The sequence below is a fragment of the Phodopus roborovskii genome, unplaced genomic scaffold (genome assembly GCF_943737965.1).
Source record: "Phodopus roborovskii unplaced genomic scaffold, PHOROB, whole genome shotgun sequence".
Taxonomy (NCBI): domain Eukaryota; kingdom Metazoa; phylum Chordata; class Mammalia; order Rodentia; family Cricetidae; genus Phodopus; species Phodopus roborovskii.
Window position 1 is genome coordinate 31186773 of NW_026126418.1, and position 12641 is coordinate 31199413.

General features: G+C 45.8%; 1 protein-coding gene across 1 annotated transcript; it reads left to right on the forward strand.

Moving 5' to 3' along the window:
• Positions 1-222: 222 nt before the first annotated feature.
• On the forward strand, positions 223-12089 carry Chrna1 (cholinergic receptor nicotinic alpha 1 subunit). The gene is made up of 9 exons (XM_051184460.1): positions 223-368; positions 4169-4314; positions 4425-4469; positions 5225-5334; positions 6974-7169; positions 7629-7866; positions 9965-10188; positions 11331-11570; positions 11886-12089. The coding sequence occupies exons 1-9, from the start codon at positions 326-328 to the stop codon at positions 12015-12017; spliced, it is 1374 nt and encodes a 457-aa protein (XP_051040417.1). The 5' UTR covers positions 223-325; the 3' UTR covers positions 12018-12089.
• Positions 12090-12641: the final 552 nt, after the last annotated feature.

The window sequence follows — 12641 nt, forward strand, 5'->3', positions numbered from 1 at the left end:
GGGGGTCAGGGTTTGATCTTCAGCACAAAGCAAAGCAATAAGTCCGTGACTCAAGATATATGTAAACTTTCATGTAGCTCACACCCAGCATGATTATAGTGACCATTTAAAGCCAGGCTGCATGACTGTAGCCACAGAAGGCCCCGAGTAGCTCTCTGGGATTTGTGGCTGTGGGTGGCTCAGCTGTCATGCATGCACACAGGTGGTGTAAGACAATAGCTGCAGAGTCAGCTGGCTTCCAACGCTGGCAGCCAAGCTCCAGCCAGAGTGCCAGGGAGTCCGCTAGGCAGCTGGCTGCTGGAGGTCACACCAGTGCCCACAGCCCATGGAGCTCCCGGCTTTCCTCCTGCTGCTAGGCCTCTGCTCCGGTAAGTGCCACTGGGGAGGGGGCTCTCCTTTGAGTCTATAGTGCTGCCACCCCACCATCACCACCCCACCCCACACACCCCAGACCTTAGTCTGGTTTCTTTGAGGGGAACACGGGATGTGTAGCCACACCAGTCACAGGCTTGTCTACCAGTCGTTTCTTGATGTGGGCTTGAACAGACTCCTCAGTATAGATTTTTAGTTTGTTTACCCAGCTGTTTAGTCAAAGGCCACAAGCAAGATATCCTGGTTGTTCTATTATTGCCTGGTCCCAGACTCAGCCATTCGGACACCCTAGTGTTACTTGTACAGTCTGGGCCAGTGGTAGACCATGGGGGCATTCTGAACTGCCTTCATGTTCAAATAGGCATGTTCAGCATCATCCCCAGGGCTGCATGTGGTCAAAGATACCTAGGAATGTGTCTTACTACAAAAGCATAAACTTACTTAAGCCTTTTTGTTTGTTTTAGTTATTTTATTTATTCATTCATTCATTCACTTATTTATTTATTTATTTTGTTAACTTGACCACGAGGTTCAGGGTACGAACTTAGTAGGTGATGATGCATGCGTTGCAAGGCTGGAACTCACCAGTAACTTATAGTCGCAAATAACAACATTCAGGAGCCTTTGGTCGATCTAAGATCTGTCTGAGAATGAGGAGGATTGATTGGCAGCTACAGGTGCCAGGAAAGGAACCTGTTAATAAACATAGGCCTAAGTTGTCTCTACAGAGAAAATGTTTTGTCATTTTTTTTCACCTTTAGAAACTTTTTTTAAAAGTCCACATGAATACATAGTGCTGCCCTCGAACCTCACCTCACTTTTTAAGGGTCTTACTAATGCAAAGGTTTTAGTCTGAGTTGGACTTAGGAAACCTTGCATAGCCCTTGACCTACTCTCCTCTCTGGAATGTGTCACATCACAGCAGCTGAAACGCTATCCGGAGCTCCAGACTTCCGGTAGAGGGAAACAGGAGATATGTGTTGATTGCTTCCGATGAATGCTTACTGGTGATATCATCCTGCTGGGAGCAAGGCGGCCAACAGCATGAAGCTTCTCCTACAATAACAATGCCCTAATAAATGCAGGCCTTCCAGGCAAGAGCAAAGAACATACATACATATTTATTTTCAATAGCAAAGTTAGAGAAAAAAATCTAAACTCAGATCAATTAAATCTGGAGGAATTTGAAATCGATCCAACCAATTCGGGTTCATTATGTGTACACATGTGTTTGCAAACACTATACTCAGTGAAAAATTATTTTTAAAACATTTAAAAGATTTTTAAAATGTTATGAGTATGGATGTTTTGCCTGCATGTATGTGTACCATGTGTGCCTGGTGACTGCAGAGGTCAGAAGAGGCGTCAGATTCCTTGGAAGTAGAATTATACATAGTTAGGAGCCATCCTGTAGGTACTGGCTCACTGACTGCAGTTCAGAACCCCGTTTTCTCAAAACCAGGGACCTGGTTCCCTAGATATGAACACAACTGGATTGGTGGGATGGCTCAGTAAGTAAAGGGCTGGCCTTAAAAACACAGGACTTTAGTTCAGTCCCCAGAACCATATTTAAGAAGCCAAGATGGTGGCTCATGTCTGTAATCACAACCCTGGAAATCCCTGAGGCTCTGGGGCCATCCAGTCTAGCCTACATGATAAATTTTAGGCTACTGAGAGACTGTATCTCTAACCAGAGGTGGTTCCATGAGAAGTGACATCTGAGGTGTCACCAGGCCTCCACATACATGTAAACATGTATGTAGTTGCATATCCACATACTGTGCAAATACGCACAGTCTCACACAGAGACTACAGGTGAGACCCACGTGATACAGAAAGCATGCTTTGGACTTGGGACTGAATTTATCCTGTTAGCATTGGTCATTCTTTCCTGCCAGAGCCACTCTCTCCAAGCTCGCTGAATACACTGCAATTGCTGCTGTGTTTACACAGCACCCAGTTCTCCCATCTTAGCGGTCCATGAGGCGGGACTTGCTTTCTAGTGTGTGAAAAAAAAAAAAAAAAAAAAAAAAAGTCTTACACAGCACTCTCTTGAGGGTCGTCAACTTGCCAACAGTTTGGAGAGTTTTATGAGAAAGTTCTGTTTAGTTGGCCTCTTTGATACTGTTGGAAATTTTGAGGTTAAGAAAGTGTTAAGAAGCTAGAACTGAGATGTGGGGGCTAGGTCGGGGTCCATGAGAGTCACGGCGAAGATGTTTAAGCTATGCCGAAAGTTTCAAATCCAGATGGAGATTTACCTTTAGAGAAGAAAAAAACAGCCTGCTCATAATCCTGCCTCTAAGTAGAGGGGACCTGAGAGGGCATGGCTACCAGTTGAACCTCAGAGTTCTCCTCTGTGAAGCCAGCTGAACCATTACAATGATTCAGGAGGATTACAGATGTCTGTAGGATGTAACATACCAATTCATTGCACAGCATTAATCATTTCATAAAGACCCAGGCTCTAAGTGAAAACTAACACTACTGCACAAACAGGGAACATATCTCTTAACCTCTGAGCCATTTCTCCAGCCCCGAGCGAGCACATCATATTCATTCAACATCGAAAGTTGTCTTGGCCCAGAGAGGTTATGGTGGCCTCAGCAACAGCCTTCGGAAAGGTAATATCTGGTTACACGAATCAGGGTAAATGCATTGCGTGTCCGCTCCTAGGTATACAAACTTAGGAGATTGCAGCCAGATCACACCACACTCATAAAATTAAGAGTTGGTTTGGGATAACCACAAGGAATGTGAGGGTTCTGCTAGCTGAATGACCTTGGGCAAGTTCATGCCGCTTCTGAAGGTCAAATTACAACAGTCAGCTTTCCTTAGTAGACTCAGGGGGTACCTGGTAGAGCCAAGATGGGAACTGTATTTGAGTAGAAGTCCTAAACCAATTCATCAAAGCACAGGGTTTTGTTTATTTTTTTTTCTCTGTTTTAACTGGCTCTACCAGCAGTGCTTTGTAGAAGATGAGGTAAAACACACATTACCTAAATTTGACTATCTGAAGCATTTACAGTACAGTTTGGTGATGTTATCACCATTGCCTGGTCGGAACCCGTTTGTCATCTCCAAAGGACACGCTGATCCCATTAAGTGGCTCTGTTCTCCCTGTCATTCTCCACTTCCATGGAATTCCATTGTTTGAATATACCACAATTTATGCATCCGTTTATCTGTTAGTGACACTGAGTTGTTTCCACCATCTGAGAATTGTTCATGGTGCAGTTAACCTTTCGGGTGTACAGCCAGGAGTGAACTTGCTGAATCATATGGTAACTCTGAGTTTAGATTGTTGAGATACTCAACCTACTATATTCTCACCAACAGTGTGTGAGGCTTCAAGTTTTCCATAACTTCACTAACACCTTATTACTTTCCTTTTTGTTCACCGTGATCATCCTAGAGGTTGTGAACCAGCATCCACTTTAAACTGTTCATGGCATCCTGAGATAGGAGGCCAGCCAGTCCAAGGTTGTCTTTTACCATGTCCCAAGACTAAACCACCTGTGCTAGCCTTTTTATGGTTTTTTCCTTCTGTGTGGTCTCCTGGCAAACATGGTATCACCAGGGGCTGCATTAAGTAAGGTCACCTTTCGAGAGAACATATGTTGTCCTACCCAGCTGTTTCTGGGTAGGACCACACTGTGTTTGGGAGGGGACTCAGACTGCCTTTGACGGGGGCTCTGTGTGCCTGCCCTTCATTAGCTGGCTATGCCTCTAAGCCAGGTGAGAGTATGTGCAAGATGGGGAACAGCATCTGACAAGAAACATGTCATTTGCTGCCCAGCTGGCCTTGTTCTGGGCTCCGAACATGAGACCCGTCTGGTGGCGGAGCTATTTAAAGACTATAGCAGTGTGGTGCGGCCAGTGGAGGACCACCGTGAGATTGTACAGGTCACCGTGGGCCTACAGCTGATCCAGCTCATCAATGTGGTAAGATGAATGCTGGGGGGCTCCCTGTGCCACCCACCGTGTGTCATCCACCCTCGTACTGGATCCTCTCCCCTATGCGTGTCCTAAAGAGCAGGCATCTCTATTTTCAGGATGAAGTCAATCAGATTGTGACAACCAACATTCGTCTGAAGCAGGTAATACAGCTGGGTAGTTGGCTCTGGTCGGTTTTTTTTCACCTAAAAATCAAACCTGGGTCCTGATGAAATCAATCCAGGAAATAGGATCGAATACCAAAATGTTGAAAGTAGGTCCCTTGTGGGGGGGGGGGAGCACTTGGGGGGTGGGGGAGCACATATATCTGGCATATCCTGCTTGATTTGAGTTCTCTTTTCACGTTTATTCTTCTCCGTGTGGATCTGCTAGGGAGGCTACAGCCAAAGGATACAAACTAGAAGCTTCAACAACAGGAATTTATCATTGCGCTGGAGGCCAGATGTTCCAAAGTTAATGTGTCATTGGAGTTGCTTCCTTCTGAGGGCTGTGGGAGGGAATCTATTCCAGAACTTTCTACTAGGCTTGTAGATAGCTGTTGTCATGTTCACTAAACTTTCTGTCTGTGTATTTGGTGTGTGTGTTTGTGTGTGTGTGTGTGTGTGTGTGTGTGTAGTATGTGTGTTTGTGTTTAAATTTCCTCTTTTTATAAGGATTGGATTGGAGGTTACCCTAATGACCTCATTTTAACTTAATTCCTCTGTAAAGATACAACTAAGGGCCCATTCTGAAGTATGGGCTAGCACTTGCAAGAGTGAATTCCACCAAAATACAAATCAGCCGGGAGCATTGTGTTCCTAAAGCTTGGCTGTAGCCTCCCTAGCAGATCGGGACTCTGGATCACTATAGATATGACGTTGATTCCGCGTTCTAATTAGGGAAATGTCTCCCTTTCTAGCAATGGGTAGATTGCAACTTGAAATGGAATCCAGATGACTATGGCGGAGTGAAAAAAATTCACATCCCCTCGGAAAAGATCTGGCGGCCCGATGTTGTTCTCTATAACAAGTAAGCAAAGCCATGAAGAGTGGGCCAAGTGTCCCCTCCAAAGGACTGCCACATGCACTTCCCCAACATTTGCATTAAATAACCCTTAAAATCAGAGCCACGTTGACAGGCAAGGGGTGCCATATGGCGTCCCATGTTATGAATAGAAACAATTATGGGAGCCAAATTGAATCAGGGCTGTGGGTGGGGACATTAATCCCGGAGAGCCGCAGTGGGGCGTGTGGCAACCATCCGAGTCACCTGGACCTCCATCTCTGTGTTCTTTGGAATCAAATTCCTCGCCCCCCACCCCCATCCCCACCCCCGCCACCAAATGGTTCTCAACTCCCAGGGGTCTTATTCATCGAATCTTGAATGCCATCCCAACAGCAATACCCGGATGCCTAGGTCGCCATCCACGGGGCTCGGCAACAGACTACATGTTATGAAATTATAATGTGATTCAAGACACTTGGCTTAATGACATGTTTATTATCATATGCCCTTCATTTGTCAGGGAATATTCATTTCAAAGAGCGTCCTTCCAAGGCAGGAGCAGGAGCATGCGCGTGCGCAGTCACCTAGAGGATTTGCAGTCTGATCCCACACATACTGCTGCTGTTCCTGGGGCTGGTAGGGCGGTATATGAGAACGATGCCCTCTGGCGGCCCTCCCAGCATCTATCACACACCGCCCAGATATAGTTGGGGTTCTAGCTTGATCCAAATTCCCGGTTGCTGGTGGTATCTATCTGTAGAGTGTCTTCTCTTCAGTGAGAGCTCCACAACAGCCCTGGTCCTCTCCAGACTCACAAAGGGGACCTCCATGGCTAAAAAAAGAGCTGGTGATGCAGTTCACTGCTAGAGAATTTGTCTAATGTGTGGAGACCTCCTATTGAATCCTTAGAACTAGAGGAAAAGCAAGCTTTGGGTTTTAAAAGATCTAGGTTTCCAGCTTCTTGAGAAGGGATCCAGCTAGGTGTCCGAGTCGGATCTGGAGATTCACATTGCATCCCGGGCAGCCTGGTATTGAAAAGCCATCATGGTGGGGTGGGCTCTGTGCCCTTACCCTCTAGGCTACAGTTGCTCCACCTCTGCTGGCCAGAGGCGTCTGAGTTTGTGACCTCCCCCCAAGTTCTAAACAGTGCTCAGAAGGGCCCCATCCTCCCCCACAGTATTCAGCTGCTAAGAGTGTTTTATTTCAAATTTCCAGGTCTTCCAGTTAACTCCCAAAGTACATAGATGGAGGTTCATATTGCCAGAGTCTCTGGGGTCTAGAAAGGAAAGCTAAGGGGCAGTGGTCCCTTGCCACCTGTTACTCCTTGAAGCCTGTAGATTCCCACATTCTTCCTTTGATAGTCTGACTTGGGGGCTTGCTTAGTGCTCAGGAATCTGCGGTTTCTCTTTCATTGGTTCGTTGACTGATTGAAAGTGTAGGTCTTGCTATGTAGCCCAGACTAACTGAGGCATCTTAGTCCATTTGCCTCAGCCTCTGGAGTGCGGTAACCATAGGAATGTACGACCCCGCTTGGCTAGTGCTTAGGAATGTGTGCTTTTTGACAATTCCTCCAATTAGTCTTACTATAAGAGAAATTTGGGGAGCACAGCCATAGATTTGAATGCAACATTGGAGCCATTTTCCTCTCTTATCCCAACCATAGTGCAGATGGAGACTTTGCCATTGTCAAATTCACCAAGGTGCTTCTGGACTACACCGGCCACATCACCTGGACACCTCCAGCCATCTATAAAAGCTACTGTGAGATCATTGTCACCCATTTTCCCTTTGATGAGCAGAACTGCAGTATGAAGCTGGGCACCTGGACCTATGATGGCTCTGTAGTGGCAATCAATCCGGTAGGTGGTGGCCTCTGGGATGAAGCTGGTTTCAGGAATAGGGCCACCCTGGTCCACAGGTCAGCCTCTGGACAATCGCAGGCTCCAGACACCACTGGCAATGAGAGACGTATCTATTGTACGGCTTTCAACTGAATGCCAAGGTTCTTGATGCACTGCCTGGGAGCACTGAGTAGGAATTCCCTTTGCTATGTGTTGTCTCAAGAATTCTGATGAATGAATGAATGAATGAGTGGGGTTCAGATATCAGTGTTTTAAAGTATCCTAGAGATGTGAGTGTAGAGCTGAAAGGAATAACCCTAACTTATTATATAAAGCATGCTACAGGAAATAGACCCTATTACTCCAATCAGCATCCCTCTTGGGGAAGAGACCCTCTGAGTGAGATATGGCTACCATGTCACTCCCCCTCCTCAGGGTGATGTAGCGGGGCTTTGCAAACTTCATTTTGTTTCTCAGGAAAGTGACCAGCCGGATCTGAGTAACTTCATGGAGAGTGGGGAGTGGGTGATCAAGGAAGCCAGGGGCTGGAAACACTGGGTGTTCTATTCCTGCTGCCCCAACACTCCCTATCTGGACATCACCTACCACTTCGTCATGCAGCGCCTGCCCCTCTACTTCATTGTCAACGTCATCATTCCCTGCCTGCTCTTCTCCTTCTTAACCAGCCTGGTGTTCTACCTGCCCACAGACTCAGGTGAGTGCCGTTGCCATGACTACAGGCTAGGGAGCTCATGCTGCTATTTTAGGGACAGCCAGGAATAAATGTGCTCACAGAGGCACAGGGACCCAAATCCTCATTGCTGTGGACAGGGTGCGGATGGACAGTATGATCTGGTTGGAGCTCATAGCTGGGAGCCAAGCTCGGGTTCTCTGGAAGAAAAGAGCAGCAAATACTCCTGACCGCTCAGTTATCTCTTCAGCTCCACACACCCCATACTTCCTACTAACGTATTTTCATTTTTTTATGTGCTTGAGTATTTGCCTAAATGCATGTCTGTACACTACATCTGTGTGCCTGGTGCTACCAGAGGCTGAAAGAGGGCACCTGTTCTCCTGGAGCCAGAGTTAAAGGTGGTTGTAAGCATCAATGTGGATGCTGGCTGGGAGCAGCCAGAGATCCTGACTGCTGAACCATCTCTCTTGCCCCCCCCCACCCCATGCTCCTTTTAGAACACATACTTGCAAATAAATATTTTCAACTTCCCAATCAAATGAAACTTCTGAAAGCAGGTAGAGAAAACACTGCTAGAGCAATGAGAAGCTAATTAGCACCTATAAATGCTGAATTATAACTATATAATGAAGTGGTTATGGGGACTCATTACATAACTAAATAGTAGTAGTTTTAGGTAAGAAATGATAATAACTTGATAACTTTAATATTTTGTAATTTTAACTTCTTTTGGGGGTAGAATTGAGGATTCCACGATTTAATCTGCATCTTCTGTTTTTAGTTACTCCTCAGTATTCACAAGAGACCAGTTCTAGGATGCCCACAGGTCCAGAAATCCAAGGATGCTCAAGTCCCTCACATAAAATGGCATTATAGTCACATGGAACCTCTGCACAACCTATGATACTTACAATTATTTCTTGATATGCTGTAAAGGCTGCATAAATAGTTATTATACTGTATTGTCTGGGGAATTAGGACAGAAAAGTTGGCATATGTTCAATATGGATACAATTTAATTTTTCTGAATATTTTCAATCAGACTCTGGTTGAATTCTTGCGAAATTTGCAGACACAGAAGGCTGACTGTGCATCTACCATCTGGAAGGCTATGGAGAGGTCTTCCATATCAGCAGGCAGGGTAATAGGAAAGATGCCCCCAGGGACTCCAACAAGAACAGCCCAAGGTTCTCTATAGTACCCCACCAGACCTTCCTGCTGCCTGCCCAGCCAGGACTCCGGAGACTCGGAGCCCTCAGGAAAGACAGGGTCTTAAGGGGATCCCTACTATGAAAAATAAAACAAGTCAAGAAATGAGCAAGAAGACAAACTTTCTAGACCAAAGGGAGAGGAGGCAGGGAGGTCAGGAGTCCCTGGGCATGCTGAGGACAGCTCCTTCGTGGCAGACTTTGTCTTTTTTTTTTTCCCAGTCTGGCCTTGCACTGACAGGAATGTATTTCTGGGCTGCCCTGGTCTGCCCAGCCATCTGCTGGCTATCAGAAAGACCAGTCCTGAGGGTTAGCCAAGCTTCCACCCTGAGTCTAGCTTGCCAGCCCAGAATCTCTCTTGTTTCCCTGAGTCCCAACAAAAAGGAGTCTAGGGCATGAAACGAAGTTGCCATCCGCTGCTTGGCAACCTGTGATGGAAACACCGGCCACATGATGCTATCAGGAGAGTTAAGACACTATGATCACACAGGAAAGAAATCCCCAGAATTACCTTTGAGAACATGCGGGTCACATTCCTTCACCTCAGTTTGGTGGCAGATGAGTGTGCAAGGTCTGCTTTGATGGAATGCCACAGATGGCATGCTTCAAACAACAGCAGCTTGTTTCTTCATAGCTCTGAAAGCTCAAATGGAGAGCAGGGAGCCAACAGGCTTCCCCTGTTCTGAGGCCGATCTCCTGGCCTCACAAAAGACACCTTTGCATGTCCTCACACGGTCTCCCCTGTGTGTGTCTGTGTCCAAAGTCCCCTACGGTGACACCAGGGATCTCCCCACTCCCATTTTAGCCTCAGTTGTCTCCTTAATGGCCCCATATCCAACTACAGTCGCATTCTGAAGTCTTGGGGTTTCAGAAACAGGTGGGTGTTGAATTTCTTCCTTTTGTCTTTCTAGGGGAGAAGATGACACTGAGTATTTCTGTCTTACTGTCCCTCACTGTGTTCCTTTTGGTCATCGTGGAGCTGATCCCTTCCACATCCAGTGCTGTGCCTCTGATCGGGAAATACATGTTGTTCACCATGGTGTCTGTCATCACATCCATCATCATCACCGTCATTGTCATCAACACACACCACCGTTCGCCCAGCACCCACATCATGCCCGAGTGGGTGCGGAAGGTGAGCGCCAAGATGCACAGGCTCCCCGCTAACACCGGGACAGTTAGGACAGTTAGGACTGATAGTCAATCCTGGCTTAGGGAGCCTGGAGCAGTCTTCCTGGAGACAAAAGAAAAGGAAAATGAACAAAGCCCACCCACACTTATAGACTCCGATTAGATTACGGAGTCTGATTAGAAGTGAATAGATCCCTGTCTTACCACTTGGACATTCTCTTTTGTTTTGTGTGTTTGTTTTTGTTTCTTTTGAGACAAGGTTACTCTGTGCAGTCCTGGCTGCCCTGCAACAAACTCTCTAGACCAGGTTGGCCCTAATTTACAGAGATCCATCTATTTCTGCTTCCCAAGTGCTGGGATTAAAGGCGTGTGCCACCACACCAAGCAAGGACATTCTTAAGATTTCTATTGGTGTGTTCCCAAATTTGTGAATAGACATGTTTATTTTCACTGGTTAAAAACCATCGGTTGAGACTAAAACAAGGAGCAGGGAGAAAGAGGAGGGCCCTGATGTGAAAAGTGTGCTCATAAACACTTATTATTGAACTGAAAGTGTGTTGCTACCTCGCATATGTCTTTTGATTTTAATCAATTAATTTTGTGATCATGCTGGGGGCTGAACTCAGAACCCCAGACATTATTGGAAAGCACTGTACCACTGAGCCAAATACATCATACAGGTACTAAACTGTAGGGCAATAGTGTCAGTAGGCTTTCTGGAGGACACTAACTGTCCCTGTTAGATGACTCTGTATACTTAACATCATGAACAAAAACCAGAAGAAAGCAGTCAAGTTGCTCTGTGGGGCTAAACATTTACATACTTGAGTCTGCAGGACTGGTCTTTAATCATATGGTCCCAAGAAGACATTGCCAGGACCTTTCTGTTGCCTGCAAGTCTGGTAATGCAGCCTTGGTGGCTACTCACAGGCTCCCTCCAGTGGCAAACTGCTCACATTACATAATCACAGTGGTAGACTACAGCAGAAAGATGTGTGGTCCTTGACCTCTAGTGCAGTCCTAGACAAGAGAGTGAGGCCTGGAGATGCTGAGTGATTTGCCCAAGATTGCATTGCTGATTCAATGACAGAGGTTCTTGAAATGTTGACAAGAAGTCTCATGCCTTGTATTTCTTTTTTATGTTAGGTTTTTATCGACACGATCCCAAACATTATGTTTTTCTCCACAATGAAAAGACCATCCAGAGATAAACAAGAGAAAAAGATTTTTACAGAAGACATAGATATCTCTGACATTTCTGGGAAGCCGGGGCCTCCACCTGCAGGCTTCCACTCTCCGCTGATCAAACACCCCGAGGTGAAAAGTGCCATCGAGGGCGTTAAGTACATCGCGGAGACCATGAAGTCAGACCAGGAGTCTAATAACGTAAGCATTGTGGCTTTGAGTCCATACCTCTGGGTTTACATGATCAAAAGCATGAGTGTGGCAGGTGGGTTTGACCTGACCAATGAGTTAGCTTCATGCTATAGTTACTGACCTCGGATATGCTGTGTTGACTACCCCTAGGCCACTTTAGTAACTAATTTTGGTGTAAAATAATTACACAAAAACTAAAGATCATAATATCAGCTTCAAGTGTTAAGGCTTGGAGATTTAAATATTGGAGGTCAGGCCAGTAGGGGATGCTATGAGTCCATGTCCTCTTAAGGAATTCCTGTCTTATGTCCTTTTACCTCCCAGGCATCTGAGGAATGGAAGTATGTTGCTATGGTGATGGACCACATTCTTCTCGGAGTCTTTATGCTGGTATGTCTCATCGGGACACTGGCTGTGTTTGCAGGTCGGCTCATTGAGTTACATCAGCAAGGATGAAGAGAAGCTAAGTTGAGCCTACCTCTACCCCAGCCCCAGTCAGCCCTGGGAAAGATGGGAAAGAGAAATTTCTTTAATACTTTCACCCTTACCAAACATGCAGTGTCCTACATGGCCTAGTGATGGTAGTGGTCTCTGTTTACACTACTATGGCCTTGGAGTGTTTCCCCTTTGCTTCTGCTTTCAACTCCATGGGTCTTCCTAAAGAGTGAGCTCTTTGTAGTAAATAAAAGTGAGCCTTCAAAATAAGTGTTCATTTCTAAATGACTCTTCAGAGTTTTGCTTGGATAGTCAAGGCTTTCTGATGTATTGTCATTGCTGATTGTTTTTGTTTTCTTTTCTTTAAAGATTGTACATGTATGGGTGTTTTGCTTGCACATATGTCTGTATACTACACATATGCCTGGTGCCCATGAAGGTCAGAAGAGGGCATCAGATTCCCTGGAACTGGAATTACATGTGGTTGTGAGCTACCATATGGAACCTGGGAATTGAACCCATGTCCCCCGAAAGAGCAGACAGTGTGCTTAACCACTGAGGCCTGTTTCTAGTTCTATTAATTGTCATTTTCAAAGCACATAGAGTCCTTTACTTAGACATACAGTTTCACACCTACTAGGAAAA